The sequence below is a fragment of the Rhodotorula paludigena genome, assembly GCF_050403205.1.
Source record: "Rhodotorula paludigena JCM10292 DNA, Rt_paludigena_JCM10292v1_ctg15, whole genome shotgun sequence".
NCBI classification, from domain to species: Eukaryota; Fungi; Basidiomycota; class Microbotryomycetes; order Sporidiobolales; family Sporidiobolaceae; genus Rhodotorula; species Rhodotorula paludigena.
The window spans coordinates 110350-125496 of NW_027481443.1; the positions used below are offsets into that span (position 1 = coordinate 110350).

Below are 15147 nucleotides of genomic sequence, written 5' to 3' on the forward strand. Positions count from 1 at the left end.
ATTTGTCAGCTCGATGTAGTGTGCTGTTGACTCCGTGCCCATGAAGCCGAAGAGCACGGAGTAAGGGACGCTGCGCTGCGCAAGGAGTTGATCGAGCAGCAAACGAGGGCTGGTCAAGAAGCGGGCGCACCTGAACAAGTACGTTGACACCGGGTCTTCCCCGGCGCTTCCATCATTGCTGACCGTCTTGAACAGGCTGAAGCGGGCCGGCATGTCCCTCCGGCCGTACGGCATTTGTGCGCAAGCGGGACTTGGCAAGATTCTGCACTTATGAGGTGCAGCAGCGCGCCGGCCATCCAGAGCTTGATGAGCCGGGATGAGATCTACCGGCATAGTGCGCGTCCAGCAATCTCCAACGGAGGTTCTCGGGGGCTGGGAAAACTGGAAAAGCTCCTGCTTGAGAAGGCTTCCAGGCGCAGTTATCCTTTGAGCGACACTGCTGCAGCACAGGGGCGTAACGCGGGCAGGTCTTTCAGAGTCGGTGCAAACTGCGGGCGGTTTGAAGTTGGAGGCCAGTACGCTGTCCTCAGCTGCATACCCGGGTCATTGGCCGCGCCCGTGCCAAATATGCCCATTGTCCTTGGCTGCGTTGCCTCAGCGTACAAAGGCAGCAGACAGCAACCTTGGAGCGCCTGGGAGCAATGCAGGTTGAAGTACAGCCAGCGCATGTCCATGCTGACAACTTGCTGTTGCTCCTACTGACTCCACTGACAGCCCCTGTTGTAGAGGATCTCTTTTGCTAGATCAAGCGCCCCGCAAATTGCCGGCTTGGTGCTACAGAAGGTGGCATAGGCCGTACAGTTCTCGCGGAATCACATGTGGAACTTGCCAACGTTTGACCCCCGCCAGATGGCCTGATGCACCTGGCTCCTCATGCCAATCAGGCGTCCGCCAAGACCGCGGAAGGGGAGCTTGAGTGTGTAGCGCCACAGGATGAGATGCGCAGACGGCGGAACGCCGCTGAAGTGTAGAAAGCGATCAGGGCTAGCGTGGACCAAGGTGTCGTGGGAGCGCAGCGTGAGAGGCAGTTTGGGTGGCTAGGCGCAAAGAGGCGGTTGCTAGTACACCAGACAAGGAGCAATGGGTGGCAGTGTTGGCTGCAGAACAAACAAAGTCAGCAACTGCCATACCAGCGCAGATTGTCAATGCACTGCACTGAAGTTGCCGGATGGCTTCCAGACCTGCTGTTGACCCAAGCGCGCAGCCGCTTACACCTCTTACTCTGTGAGCTTGTCGACGGTTTCAGTTGCTGTCTCTCAAAGACCTGAAGGGCCAGCGTGTCACGAGTGCAAGGATGATGCATCAGAGGATGGAGAAGGATGGTAGAGGCGCTTGTGATTGTTGTGTGTGTTTGGAGGCAGTGAGTAATCAGGGAAGGTTGCCTTTTGAATCACGATGTTATTGCGGTCAGTCTGTTAGCTATCTGAGTCAAACTTGTGCAAAATCGCACTCTGTCTGGTCAACGCAGATTTGCGTCTCTGTGCTGACTTCAAGGAGCTTGACCGGCTCAACACTGAGATGGTGTTGATTGTCTTGCTTGCTGCTCCAAGCGCAGAGGGGAGAGATGTGCAGGTCAACAATGCAGGCTAACAGAAAGGGAAAGCACAAAGCAAGACAGACCTGCCCCCAGAGCAGAGGGGGAGATGCGCGAGGGAGAGCAGGAGGTCCGCCTGAATAGGAGAGGGCAATGTGAGGAGAGGGGAATCTGAGTCTCAGGGGCGCAAGTGGTCAAAGAGGAGCGCAACAGCGGAGCTGGCTGGAGTCAACCCAGCAATCGAAGCTGAGAGCCGCGGAATCATTCCACAGAATACTGCCCTGCCGGCCTTACTGTGCAAAGACCACTGCACCATCAGCGCAGGGAATGGTGGACAACCATAGGGTAGCCTCATGGCTGTGCCGCTGGAGGTGCAGCAACAGTCCTGATTCACACGCAGATTGCTGGATGGATGAGCAGCTGCTTGTAAAAGAATGTCAAGAGTGTGTGGCATTGGCAGGAAACAGATCAAGAACATGTGAGCAACTTGGCAAGTCCTGCAACCTTAACAACAAGCGCTGTTGCGCAACCTTGCAGTTGACCCTCTTAGTGGATTTAACAGCAGTGCCTGCCTTGTGTGCGCACTGTTCCTGTCATACTGCCGGTCATGCAACCTGCTTGCAATTTTTGCCCTCACTGTTGCCTCCCTTGAGAGCTTGCTCACCAACACAGTCTTGTTCCAGGCTGACCTCCTTGCGAAACCCACAGGCTTCTCAATGGTCGAGTCTACCTTCCAGCACGGGGCCAAACTCACATGTTCCTGGTTTTGCTCTGCCAGCTGCATTCAAACCCCCATGCACACCTTGCTCATCAGGGAGCAGCGTGTTTGCTCTGCTGAGTTCTGAAAGCAGCAGCAGCTTGGGGTGAATGAATTGTGCGTCTGCACAGACCAGCGACGAGGCAAGCTGCCAAAAGTGAAAGGCAGGCTAGGTTAGGCAAGCGTGGCAGAGATGATGAGGGCTCTGTGGACAGTCACATTTGGAGCCAGGTGCTGCACAGAATTACCTGACAGCCAAGGCAGAAGGCAATGGCCGCGTGTACTAGTGACTTGATGCCAATGCCTAGTCTGGCTGCCCAAAGAAGCAGGGAAGAACAGGCAGGAAAGTGTTAGGCTAACGTGGTTGAGCCTGCTTGGTGACAGCTCCAAGCCATCTGTCCAAGTACCCACAAACAAGCAGGTTGTACAGTAAAATCTGCATACAAGCATTGAGGGAGAGGCCCAAAAGGAAGTTCTGCCTGTGAGAAAGCCCAGTTCCTTCCCGGCCACATTGATCCCAGGCTGCATCAAGCTGGACAAAAAAGATTCGCATGTAAGCATGTGCATGAGCCTGTCCTGCAGACCTTTTCTTGCAGACTCTACTGTCAGGGACAACAATTGGGATACACAAGGCAAGACAAGAGCAGTAGGAGGTGAAAGGAATTGGTAGAGGGAGAGACAGAGAAGTCTAGCTCCAGGAGTCAAGCATGCCTCTCAAGTGGCTTCACCACCGGCACCTATATTTCAAGTGCTCAAAACCCAGAGTGACTGTGCCAGGGCAGCCTGCTGCAGCTGCAGTGCCATGTCACTTTATTCTGGGTGTTTCCCATCTTTCTTGATTGGAGGCGGCAGCGGAAACTCCCTTGTTATGCTGACTTGAGCCTTAGAAGCACTCTACTGCAGGCTTTGTCATGGTGTACAGGCTGCCCGGTGCACAGTCCAGGTCAGTACTGAGATGGCAGTCTTGTAGACTAACCAGCCTGCAGGTGTGCACCAGCCTGTGTCAGCAGTGGTTCAAGCAGGACAGATATCCTTCAAAGTTGCTCCAGATGGTGCAGCTGTTGCAGCTGCCCTGCCCCTGAGGTCCTTCTCAAGGCACTTGTGATTCTTGTCTGGCCACCCCTGACAATGCACTGCCCAGTGCTGCTTGTTTGTAGCGTTCCCTAGGCAGCCGGCATCTTGTAGAAGGGGCAAATTCAAAGGGCACGTGCACTGTGCAGCGGCATGTGCTTGTTCTGGAACACCTCTGAACCTCCCTGTCTGCCATTAAGGCTGTCAGACTGATCATTTGGGTTTAACCGGATTGGCAATTCAGCTGTCCTGTGATACATATCTGCGCTGCACAAGGGCTCTCAAGTGGTGCTGAAAGCGGTTCAGAGCTGTTGCAAGCAAGCGCAAGGAGTGAGACAAGCAAGGAGAGCAGCAGGGCAGGGCAAACTTGCCGCGGGAAGGGGCCTGAGCTGTTGAAGCAGGGTGCCTGCTCAAGCACAAGTGCTCAAAGAGTGCTCAAGCAGCTTCTCAAAGCCACAGCTACCCAGAGCCATGCTTGCATGAGGCTCAAGGCGGGGCTGCAAGCAGGGCTCGAGGCAACCTGCTGTGGCAGATCGCGCTTGAGTAAGTCTCAAAGCAAGGGTCCCTCAAGGTGTATTGCACAGCTTGTCCAACTACCTGCTGGAGCTAACCTTGCCTGTGACCGCCCTCGAAGCACCTCAACGGACCCCCTGCAATCCGCGCAACACATCAGGATTGAATGATTCTCTCTTGCTCCTGCAGCCTGATGTCTTCACCACTCCTTTGAAGTTGAGCTAGCCGTGCATCTTTGAATAGTACTCTTTTACATGATAATTGCTGGGAGAGAGGCAAGGCACACCTCCTGTTGGAGGCACACAGGAACAACCTGGAGAGAATGTCAGGGGAGGAGACGCTCATGCCATGGAAGCAAGGCAAGGAGGTGACAGACGTGGACCTCCCCACCGGCGACGACGAGCCCAGCTGCCTTAAAGCCTGCCCAATTTGGTGTGTGTGCGGTGACTATGCAGGAATGCATCCACTGACGCAGGTCTAATGCGCAGGTTCAATCTGCCTACGGTTGCCAAATTTCAGTGTGCGTTGTGCAATCGTTCAGCCGGCAAGCTGGACAATGCTGACGGACCCCCTCCTCAGCACTGACGCTCAACAACATGCGGCAGCGCCTGGTTGACGGCCCACCCAATGCAAAGCGTGTTGGGCGCCTGACTGCAGGGCAGCGCACCGCCTTCCTCAACCAGCTCAAGGTCGATGTTGGCAGGTTCCAGCCTGACCTGAAGCGCATGGTTGAGCAAGAGGGCAAGCAGGACGAGCTCTGGAAGAGGACAAAGGTGATGGCTGCGGCGGGAGGAGCGGAGGGTCGAGTGCGTCTCTCCCTTTCCCGCCTCACTTGCTTGCTTGCCTGCCGGTGTGCGGGGTGGAGGATCTTGTGCAGCTCGGTCTTGCCAAGACAATGAGCACACCTAGTCCTGCATAACTGATGAGCCAATTTTGCTCTTCCTGCTCCTGCGTGCTTTGCGGAATGCGCTGGTACAGCCACTCGGGCAACACCAGCAGCCCAATCCAACTTCTGATACACTATGTGCCGCTGACAACCAAGATGGCCAAAGGGCGCAAGCACAAGTTGCACGTGCCCGAGGCAAAGGCAACGACGGAGTGCTACGAGGAGGCCGGCCTGGGCAACCCAAAGGTACGATCGGATTCTCTTGAACGTACGCCAACTCGCGCAAGCTGACAATGAACCGTTGCAGGTCTTGCATGTCAACATCCAAGGCTTCACCTACAAGATCCCCTCAAAGATTGGCCACTGCAAGACCCAGAAGGGACACCCGCCGCCTGATCCCCACATCCCTGAGGCCATCAACAAGCGCATCTTTGACCAAATCTGTCTCCCCTACATTGTCAAGAAGCTTGAGAGGCACATTGAGGGCAACACCGCCCCAAGGACCATCACGCTTGTTGAGGACACCCACACCGACTGGGTCTGCAGGCGCGCCATCGAGGAGGTCAAGAAGGACAGGGGTCTGTGTCTGTACAAGGAGCACATTGTTGAGCACGGCGGGATGCAGGGCAAGAAGGGTCACTGGGACGAAGGGGAGGAGAAGGTCAAGGTGGTGCGCTTGCCCCTTTTGCGTCCTTTGTCTTGCCAGCGTGGCCAAAGCCGTGCTTCCACAGCTTCAGCAAGCGTTCATTCTGCACAGCTGCTCCTCTGTACCCGCTGGCGCTGCCAGCAAGGGTCAGAGAAGCAAGCTCTGATGCCCAGCCGCAGCTCTGGATCACACGCGCCGACACTGTCGTCTTGCTGATCCGTGTCTGCAAGCACCCCTCCTGTGTCATGAGGAGGCAATAGGGGCGCAGGCAGAACCAGTTCAACGCTGCTGTGGCATAGGTGAGTCCTTCTGCTCCCCCCACAGAGCTACCGCTGACGGCAATGTGACTGCAGGACGCATCTTTCTTGCTGCTTGTTGGCTTGATGCAGTATGATCCAGCTCTTGCTCATTTGTCTGCAGAACTCATGACTTGTAGTCTACAGCAATGCCCCTCCCCGCCCGCTCAACCCCGCACCGCCTCCCTCGCCAACCTCAAGCCGCCCGTCTCAGTCTTTGAATGCTTGTTTCTCAGGCGACCTCAGCTTGTCTACATTGCCAGCCCCCGCGTGTACGCCACCCAACTCCCCCGCCTACCCAGCCGCGCCACCACCCAGCTCGCCGCCCTCTTCAGCTTTCCCCGGCACATTGGCACCGGTCGCTGGCTTGCAGAGTCAGAGCAACAGCGCCAAGCTGCCTCTGGCTGGCATGAGTGTCAAGAGGAGCCGTATTTTGCCCTTGAAGGGCAGTCGCGGTGCAAGGCAGTCGGACTTGGTGGCGCAGCGCCTTACAGCCTCGCGCGCCAACCCTGCCGCCGCGCCGTACGGTATGGACTTGCAGGCACAGCGCCTCGCGGCCTTGCGCAAGGACCCCGCTGCTGCGCTATACGGTGCCAATGTGTTCGCCAGCGGGCCGCGGCTGAACATGCGGCTCGGTCTTCCGCTCTCACGCTGGAGTCGGCGCCGATAAAGGAGGTCTTGGAGCGAGGAGGACTTGAGGATTGGCCGGAGTGGACAAGGGGCAGGAGGTGCGAGAACTTGTGGCCCGAGGCGCGGCAGCTTGAGCAGGGGGAGCAGGGCGCTGGTGTGCCTAAAGACCTGTTCACAGACTGCAAGGATCGTCTAGCTTCAGTGACATGAGCTCAGTCAAGTTGAGACTGAGGGTCTGTGCCGCCCTTGCTTTGGATAGACGTGCAGACCTGACCCTTTTCCTTGCTGAACTCTCTCCTGACAGGTATGTACCATGGACTCCCTGGATTGCTGCAGTACGCCTTAGTGTTTCTTCTGTGCAGACTCTATTGTACAAGGTCAGCCAAAGTTGGGCAACAGCAAAATGGTACAGGCAACCAATATGAAGTCCAACAATGGGTTTGCAGGCAGAGTCCACTGTGAAGAAGCCGGTTGAGGGCAAAGAGGCCAAGTGCATGCACAAGAAGGAGAAGCAGAAGGAGAAGCACTGCCTCAATGAAGTCGCAGAGCGCACAGTGAAGGAGGGTCGCACACCGGCAGCTCCCGCCCTGGCGGCACCTGCTGCATTGCAACTTGTCCGCAGAAACCGGACCTCCGCGTCCCCATTTTTCCTTACCGCCTGTCTTGCACAGCAAAAGGAATACACTGACCTATATGCGGCGCCGGTGCACCGGTCAGAAAGTCACAAGCGCCTCGGATTCTGAGTCAAAAAAAAAGAGACTGGAGAAGCAGGGAGTTGAACCCTGGACTTCATGCAAACACACGGCAATGCGAAGCAGGCACTCTGCCACTGAGTTACATCCCCAAAACAATAGAGGGGGAAGCGCCAATGTGCGTTCATAAATCGTGTTTGCTGTGAGCCGGCGCTGATCATGATGGAGCGTTGATCCAATACACGAGCATTGAGTTACACTGGACCTCTCACGAGGCAACAGCGGCTTTTCCTCTGGCAAGAGCGCCTGACATCACGCAAGCGGACACTACAGACTTGGACCAGATGCAGAGGGACCCTTGTGTATGTATTGCTGCCACCCGGGGCACTGCGGGTGCACAGACAGAGATGAGAGAGAAAGGAGTGCATCTACAGCAGAACCTCGTTCTTTGCCGAGCGCGAGAGGTTCTTGCTCGGAAGGACAATGCACGAGCGGATGTGCACCTCCTTGAGGACCGAGACGTCCTTGCCTGCGGACGACAGCGTTGTGAGCACACAGGAGCTGAGCCTTGGAAGGCTGAAAAAAGAGACGCACCAAGGATGGCAATGCTCTGCTTGTCACCGACCAGCGGCGCGCCCTCGACGCGAGCCCACGGCGCAATCTTGCAGTTCTCGCCGATGATGCTGTACAGCACACACGAGTTCTTCTGCGCGATGTCAAGCAAGCATGCCGCATTAACGAGGACCCACGAGCGGAAGGGAAATGAGCGGACGCACGTCGAGCGTCGTGTCGTCGAGGATGATCGACTCCTTGACGCGGCACCCGTAGCCGATCTTGACACCCGAGCCGATCGAGACGTTGGGACCGATCTTGGCCGTGTCGTCGATCTGCGCATCCTCGTGAATGAAGCAGGGCTCGACGATCTCGGGGCCCTTCTTCTTCGAGTAGTCGGCGCGCGACTTGGCGAGGATGGTCGGCGAGCGACGGCGAAGGAGCGAGGGGTTCGTCGTCTTGTACGACGCGAGGATGAGGGCGTTGGCGGGAATGGCAGATCTGCGGGGAGGAAACGTTCAGTGCGTGCAAAGCGCCTTGGAGACACACGACGACGTACGCGGCGCTCTTGATCTGAACCCAGGGCGAGGTAGTCTGGTAGGCGTAGAGCTTGCCAGTCGAGGCGAGCGGCGAGAGAACGTCCTGCTCGAGACGCAGCTGCTCATCGCTGGACGACTCCGGGTCCTCCCTGTCGCGGTATCGAATGCGGTCAGCGGGCGGTCGGACCACAGCCCTTGAGTTAACAGACGTACGCCGAGCGCGCGACCTTGGCCTCCATCGCATCGCGAATAGACGAGAAGAGGAGTGCCGCGTCGAAGAGGTAGAGACCGGCGTTGACCGAGTCGGACAAGGGCTCCTCCGGCTTCTCGACGTAGTGACGAGCCTGCAAGACCAACGCCTCCTGCTCAGCACGCTTCAAACGACCGCGACGGAGCACAAGAGGCGCACCTGCGACGTCTGCGGGTCGATCACGATGCAGCCGAACTTGGTGACCTCCTCACGGGGCACCTGCCAGAGGTGGAAAGCAAGTCAGCGCTCTGCTCAAAAAAGAGGCTCAGACAGGCCGCCGCACCTTGACAGCCATGACGGTACCGACACCGCGGTGCGTGCCGTGGAACTTCTGCAGCTCGGCGAGGGGCCAGCCGCAGACAATGTCCGAGTGGAGGACAAAGATCTGGTCCGGGTTGCCCTTGGAGAGGATGTCGCGGTAGTGGTAGAGACCGCTGCGAGGGGAGCCGCGGTCAGCGTGAGGGCAGGCACAGCGGAACGGGCAGGAGCGAGACGCACCCAGCCGTGCCGAGCGACTGGAACTCGCGGAGGTAGCGGATGTTGAGGTTCGGGAAGTCGCGCGCGGCCTCCTTCACGAACGGGTTGATCACGGACTCGTCATCTGCGAAGGGAGCACCAGGCAACGTGCAGCTGAGAGGTCAGCGAAGGCCTCACTCCATCGCACGCGACCGTGCGAGCAAGATGAGACGCACAGAAACCGACAAGGAGCACCTCGTTGAGGCCCTCGACGCTGAACGGGAGCGTAACGAAGTGAGAGGATCAGCTCACATTCATCGGGAGCGGGGGGTGCGCACGCGCCCACACGGCACGGCAGAGGACGGGACTGACTGGCTGAGGGCAACGAGCGAGTGCCAGATGATCGGGCGCCCGCCAACAGAGAAGAGCGGCTTGGGGACGTCGAGCGAGAGGGGACGGAAGCGGGTGCCTGTTGGACGAAGCGAGGCAAGGTGAGCGACGGCGAGCCGGGCGGTGTGCGCGCGGCTGCACGGGCAAGGGCGCACCCTTGGAGGGCCCGCCGATGAGAAGGACAGCCTTGGAGGTGGGCATCGTGATGCGCGTCAAGCGAGTGGAGCGAGAAGCGCGGATCAGGCGCCTCGGTCGCAGCGCGCGCGCGAAGATGCGTTGGCACCCCGATGATGACGGCGTCGATGCTTTTCCTGCTCTCGCTCTGAGGGGCTCGTGTTCGCATGTACAGCTACTGCTCATGCATCTCAAGCCGCCGTCGTCCCTCTACAGCTCCTCACGCCGGCCGCTGCACGACGACGCTCCCCGCCAAGCCCGCGTCCTTGATCGTCTGGCTGTCGTCCGTCAGGTCACGCGTCGGGAAAGTCGTCTGCAGGACGTAGGAGGCGTTGGCCTCGCCAGGGCGCGAGCTGCAGAGCGAATGCGCGCGTCAGTGCTGCACCAGGGACTGCGGAAGGAAGAGGAACGCACGCGTTGATGTAGCGCCTGATGTCGCCGACCGTGTGGGTGTGGTTGAACGTGGCCACCATGCTGCGCAAAACCGTGTCAGCGAGCTGCGGACTAGAGGTGAGGAAAAGTGCGCACCGGTCACCCGTGCGGAGGCGGATCTGAATCTGCGTCGTCGGCTGACTCTTGTCGACCTCGAAGCGAATGTCCTCCGGCTGCCTCTGCTCCGCCGAGGTGCCAGCAGCCGAACCGCTCGCAGCTAACGAGCCGGGCATCGCCGCGTCGCCGCCGCTGCTGGACGAGGCTTCCGGGAAGGGCGAGACGGATCCCAGGCGGTTGCCCGAGCCGGCAAAGGGGCCCTGGGGCGGAGGAGGCTGGCGCACCCACTTCTCGTTGCGGCGCTCGGCGATGCGCAGCTCGACGGGCTGGTCGTGCTTGACCTTGAGGAGCGAGAGGGGTGCGCGGCTGTCGAGAAATCGGGTTGGTGCGCGGAAGATGGCAGAGCAAGACAAGTACGCACCCAGACTGAATGGCTGCGAGGAGCTCGCGATGCTCGTCGTAGCGCATGAGGTCGCCGTCCTCGATCGAGAACCCATCCTGCCAGAACGTCAGGTTGCGAATCGCAACCTCCTCCTCCTCCTCCTCCTCTTCGTCTTGGTTCTCAGCAGCCTTACTCGGGTCCGGGATAAACGTGGACGCAACCTCGTCTGAGCCGAGAGTGTGAGCTGTGTGGGACACTGGTCAGCAGGCCAGAGCACGACGCGGAAGAGAATCAACGCGCCTCCGCCCCCGAAGAACGCTGACCTCGGCTGCGGAGCCTGCTCCTCCTCGCCACCAGCAAGACGGCGAGAGCCCCTGATTCATCGTCGAAGCCGAGTCAGGGCGGGGAAGCGAGGGGGAAAGCGGTGGGAAGAAACGCACTCGCGCGCCTGCTGCAGAATGTTCCTCACCATGTCGGCCATACCGCCTCTCTGATCATCCGGGTTCTCCACCGACAAGCCACTGGGCACAGATCTCGAGTCAGAACACGCGAGAAAGGATAGATGCGAGGAAGCGCACCTCTTGGCACCGCCCGTGAAGAAGGTGGCCGGGTCGCGCCCCTCGTCATCGTCATCATCGTCGTCGTCATCGTTCCTGCCAGCGCCAAAGCCACCGAACCTGCTGCTGCTCGGTCCGGCCGAAGGACCGGACGAGGCGAGGTCGCGGAAGCCCGTGACGCGCGGACCAGTGTTGGAGCGGAGCGGGTTCGAGGGGGTCGAGCGGCCGGAGCTGCGGATCACGGGTCAATGTGTGCGCTCGGGTCTGCTGACAGGCTAGGGCGAGAGCGAACGCACCTGGAAGCAGTGCGAGAACCCCAGCCGGCCGGAAGGGCTTCGACGGGAGCGCCGCTGAGAGTGTAGGCTCCGCTCGCACTCGACGCGCCCGCGCCGCCCGTTGTCGCACCGGCCGAAGGAGTAGCTGCACCGACAGGAGGTGCGAGTCCGCCAGCAGTGGGGGCGGCGGCGGTCGAAGCGTCGTCAGTGCCCTGCGGGTTGTCGAAGTAGGCGGCGACGGCAGCCTGGGCGGTGCGCGCGAGTCAGCACGAGCTGGGTACGTCGAGCAAAGGGCTCACCTCTACGTCTCCTCCGGCCGACTCGAGGAAGAACGAGGCCTGGTTGAGGGAGCAACCGGTGACGGAAGCGATCTGGGCGAGCTTGTCCTGCTCGGCTGCGGGGGTGGGAGCGGGCTGTGAGTGGCTGAGTGTAGCTCATTGATGCCTGCGTGTGCTCACTGGCCATCCTGGCGAGCGTCGAGGCGGGCTTGGGTGGGTGGACGGAGGCGAAGGCGGTGCTCTCGCTCGCGGGTTGCGCTGTGTCGCTGCAGCTGCGATGAGCGCGAACAACTTGCTGAGTCTCCCGTTCAAGGCGACAGACCAGGTCCGCACTCCCGCCCAGCCTCCCGCTGCGTCCAGCCCTCACCCTCCCCTCGGCTCGCTCAACTCGCAGGTTGCGACTCTCGCAGACCAGGTCGTCGCTCACATCGCTGCCACTAGCGAGACCACCCACCCAGACCTTATGCGAGCAGATGCGCACGCCTGGCAGCACCTGCGCGACCGCATCTTTGCCGCACCGACGGGCGCAGTGCCCCTCCTAAGCCAGGCTGCCCTCTCCGACCTCACCGCGTGCGTCCTTCCTGTCCCTGCAGACCAGCAACGGATTGAGACTGACCCTTACACTCGTAGATACTACGCCCAGCTCACCTTTGTCCTCACTAAGCTGCCGGCCAATGTACCTTGGCCTTCCGCGCCCTCTCTTACCCACTCGCTCACCCACTCTCTACTGCAGATCTCAGTTTCGTTCCCCTGGTACCCACTCTACACCTCGCCTTCGCCACTCCCGTCCGCCAGCGGCGCCTTCCCGACCGTCTCGCCTGTGCTCTCCCTCCCCAACCTCGAGTACGAGCGACTCTCGGTGCTGTACAACCTCGCGGCGCTGCACGCCGCGCTCGGCACCGAGAGGAGGCGCAGCGACGAAGCGGGAATCAAGGCGGCAATCGCAGCGTACCAGGTGCGTCAGTCTCGCTTCCTACGTGGGATTCTGCTTGCTCACCTTGATGCCCTCGCACCGTAGAATGCTGCCGGCGTCTTATCACACCTTCTCAGGCTCCTGCCGCGTCTCAAGTCTTCCCTCGAAGGCCTGCCCCCGCCTACCGACTTGACTGCCGCCTGCATTTCGGCACTGCGAGATCTCTGCCTCGCCCAGGCGCAGGAAGTCGCGTGGCAGAAGGCCGTCATGGGTGCATTCCGCTTCCACTGCCGTTCAGCCCCCACGCTTACCACCTGATGTTGTACAGACCGCCTCAAGAACGGCACGGTCGCCAAAATTGCGCTTCGTGTCGCCGAGCTGTACCAGCAAGCGCGTGACAGCGCCGAGTCGGCACGAAACGGGACCGAGACGAGCCCGCCCTTTGCCTTTCCCGACGTGCGTCTACGAGTCCTCTCAGCGCTGCCGGGAGCTGACCCTCCTTCCCAAAACAGGAGGTCCTCCGCTACCTCGCGATCAAGGCGGCGCACTTTGCAGGTGTCGCGCAATACCGCCGCAGCCTCGACGATCTCGGTGCAAATCGGTGCGCTTGGTACTCGTTTTGTCAATGCCTGCATACTCATGCCGGCACGACAGGTACGGCGACGAGCTCGGCAGGCTTCAGCTCGCGGACCAAAAGCTCAAGGAGGCCGCCGGGCTGTCCAAGCGCGGCATACCCGAGGCAGTCGTGCATGACATGAAGGTAAGCGGCCGGTGAACCTATTGAGGGAGCACCAGCTGACCGAGGAGGAGTCGCGCAGTCTTTGCACAAGATCGTCGCCGAGAACCTCGCGCGAGCTACCAAGTGCGCCTCCCTGAGTCAGCGAGCGAAATCGCGAATTAACACTCGCTCTGAGCAGGGACAACGACCTGATCTACCTCGCCACGCCGACTCCGGCCTCCTCTCTCCCTTTTATCGTCTCCGCCGCCCTTGCCAAGCCCACCCTTGCGCCCGAGCTGCTCGATCCCCTCTCGCATCTGCACGCTGGAGCAGGTGGACTCGGTCGCCCCTTCCTCGAGGCGCTGATTCCGCGAGAGGCGGGCGAGGTACTCGCACTCTGGGACGACCGGAAGAAGGAGCGCCTCGAGGAAGGCGTGCTGCGACCTGCGAAGGAGCTCGACGCCGCGGCTGCCAAGTGTGTATCTCTCGTTATCACCTACGGCACACATTCCGGCTGATGTCTCCACTTGTGCAGGACGCTCGCCGACCTGAACCTCCCCGCCGCGCTCGAAGCGACTCAGCAGCCCTTGGGCGTGCCGCCGACCCTGCTCGAAAAGTCGACGGCGGTGCAGGCCGAGGGCGGGCTCGAGCGGCTCGAGACGATGATGCAGGACGTGCGACGGGTTGCGAAGGTCAACCAGAAGATGCTGCAGGAGGTACGTCACGCTCTCAGGTACGGGTTTCGTACGCGATCGCTGACGGGGATAGCGAAACAGTCGAACGAGCTGCTGGACCAAGAGGCCGAGACGGATGCGGCGCATCGCTCGGGTCACGGCACCATGCGTTGGACGCGACCTCCATCGGACGAGTCAGCTGCACCGCTGCGGCAGCGCGCAGAACAGCTCGTAGGACTGCTCGGTGCTGCAGGTGAGAGCGACTCGCTCGTGAGGAACAAATTTGGCGAGTGGGAGGAGGCGATCCGGACCCTCGTCGGCGGGCAGGCACGTTGCAGCGTGTGAGCTTTCGCCGTCTTCATCACTCACGCGTTGCTACCGCAGCCTACGCTTGCCAGAGCCATTCCGTCTTCCACCGCTTCGGCCACGGCGCTGCCTCCGCGCAAGCTCGCCACGATCCGGCAGCTGCGCGCATCGCTCGACCAGCTGAACGACCTACGAGCAGCGCGGGCCCGCATTGTTGACGCCGCACGGACCGGCGTGATGCAGGCGGACATCCGGGATAAGGTCTTGCGCGAGGCTGAGCGGCGGGCGGCGCAGCGCAAGGAGGGCGAGGGCGAGGGCGCGGGCCTGGCGGAGTTCGAGGGGCTGCTCGAGGCTGAAGGCGAGCGCGTCATGCAGCCGTACGAGGAGGAGATTCGGCGGAGCGGCGCGAGGCAGGAGGACTTGCTCAGCGAGATCAAGGTGCGTGCGCAAGCTCCAAGGCTGTGAGTACGCACGAGCTGATGGACCGCTTGGCTGCAGGTCCTGAACGACTCTTTTGTTGACGCCGGTCAATCTGACTCGGCGACACATGAACGCGAGCAAGCACTGCAGCACTTTGACACGGCGGCGAGCAAGTATCACGAGATGCTCACCAACTTGCAAGAAGGACTGCGCTTCTACGCCGACCTTTCCAAGCTGTTGGGCGAGCTGCGCGACGCGTGCAAGTCGGTACGCGAGGCTGCGCTGCGCCTGATTTCTACATTGCACTGCGCTGACTCGCGTCGGCCTTCAGTTCACCTACGCGCGCTCCGCCGAAGCGCAAGACCTCTCCCGCGCGCTGTCCGCGCCACCGCCTCTGGCAAGCGCCTCGCCCGCGCCCACGGTCGAAGTCACCCCGCCCGACACGCTCGCGGTCCCCACTCCGTCGCGTTCCTCCCGTCAAAGCCAGCAGACCGATGGCACGCCGCGTTCGACGAGGACGAGCGCACGCACGCGGGCGGCTGGTGCGACCAGCGCGGGCACACCAACCCGACGATCGGCGCGGGCAGCTGCACAGGTGCCCACGGCGGCCGGAGAGGATCCGGGGGAGGAGCAAGCGCCGCGCACGCGAGCACAGGCGCAGGAGCCTGCGCCGGCGCCCGCTGCTGCAGGAGGGTGGGATCCGTCACAGGGGATCCGGTTTGGCTGAAGACGTGTTTGGGACCGTTCGC

The 15147-nt window shown here is 60.7% G+C and overlaps 4 protein-coding genes across 4 annotated transcripts; 2 read left to right on the plus strand and 2 right to left on the minus strand.

The window, feature by feature from the left end:
* Positions 1–4355: 4355 nt before the first annotated feature.
* On the plus strand, positions 4356–5743 carry JCM10292_005753 (uncharacterized protein; the record flags this gene model as incomplete). The annotated part of the gene is made up of 5 exons (XM_076648359.1): positions 4356–4395; positions 4455–4681; positions 4918–5007; positions 5069–5431; positions 5732–5743. 5 exons carry the CDS (start codon positions 4356–4358, stop codon positions 5741–5743), a joined length of 732 nt encoding a protein of 243 aa, XP_076506048.1.
* Positions 5744–7453: 1710 nt separating this feature from the next.
* On the minus strand, positions 7454–9413 carry JCM10292_005754 (mannose-1-phosphate guanylyltransferase; the record flags this gene model as incomplete). The annotated part of the gene is made up of 11 exons (XM_076648360.1): positions 7454–7554; positions 7620–7731; positions 7802–8078; positions 8137–8265; positions 8330–8460; positions 8526–8585; positions 8650–8800; positions 8865–8967; positions 9059–9096; positions 9195–9291; positions 9368–9413. 11 exons carry the CDS (start codon positions 9411–9413, stop codon positions 7454–7456), a joined length of 1245 nt encoding a protein of 414 aa, XP_076506049.1.
* A 193-nt stretch (positions 9414–9606) lies between these two features.
* SHP1 (protein phosphatase regulator SHP1) lies at positions 9607–11554 on the minus strand (the record flags this gene model as incomplete). The annotated part of the gene is made up of 10 exons (XM_076648361.1): positions 9607–9739; positions 9801–9860; positions 9915–10241; positions 10297–10501; positions 10558–10631; positions 10698–10778; positions 10836–11045; positions 11111–11334; positions 11389–11483; positions 11548–11554. The coding sequence occupies 10 exons, from the start codon at positions 11552–11554 to the stop codon at positions 9607–9609; spliced, it is 1416 nt and encodes a 471-aa protein (XP_076506050.1).
* A 90-nt stretch (positions 11555–11644) lies between these two features.
* Positions 11645–15125, plus strand: RIM20 (Rim20p; the record flags this gene model as incomplete). The annotated part of the gene is made up of 15 exons (XM_076648362.1): positions 11645–11692; positions 11762–11937; positions 11998–12043; positions 12101–12322; positions 12386–12551; positions 12609–12736; positions 12793–12881; positions 12935–13040; positions 13099–13142; positions 13198–13473; positions 13534–13714; positions 13775–13999; positions 14057–14416; positions 14477–14665; positions 14730–15125. 15 exons carry the CDS (start codon positions 11645–11647, stop codon positions 15123–15125), a joined length of 2652 nt encoding a protein of 883 aa, XP_076506051.1.
* Between the last annotated feature and the right edge of the window lie 22 nt (positions 15126–15147).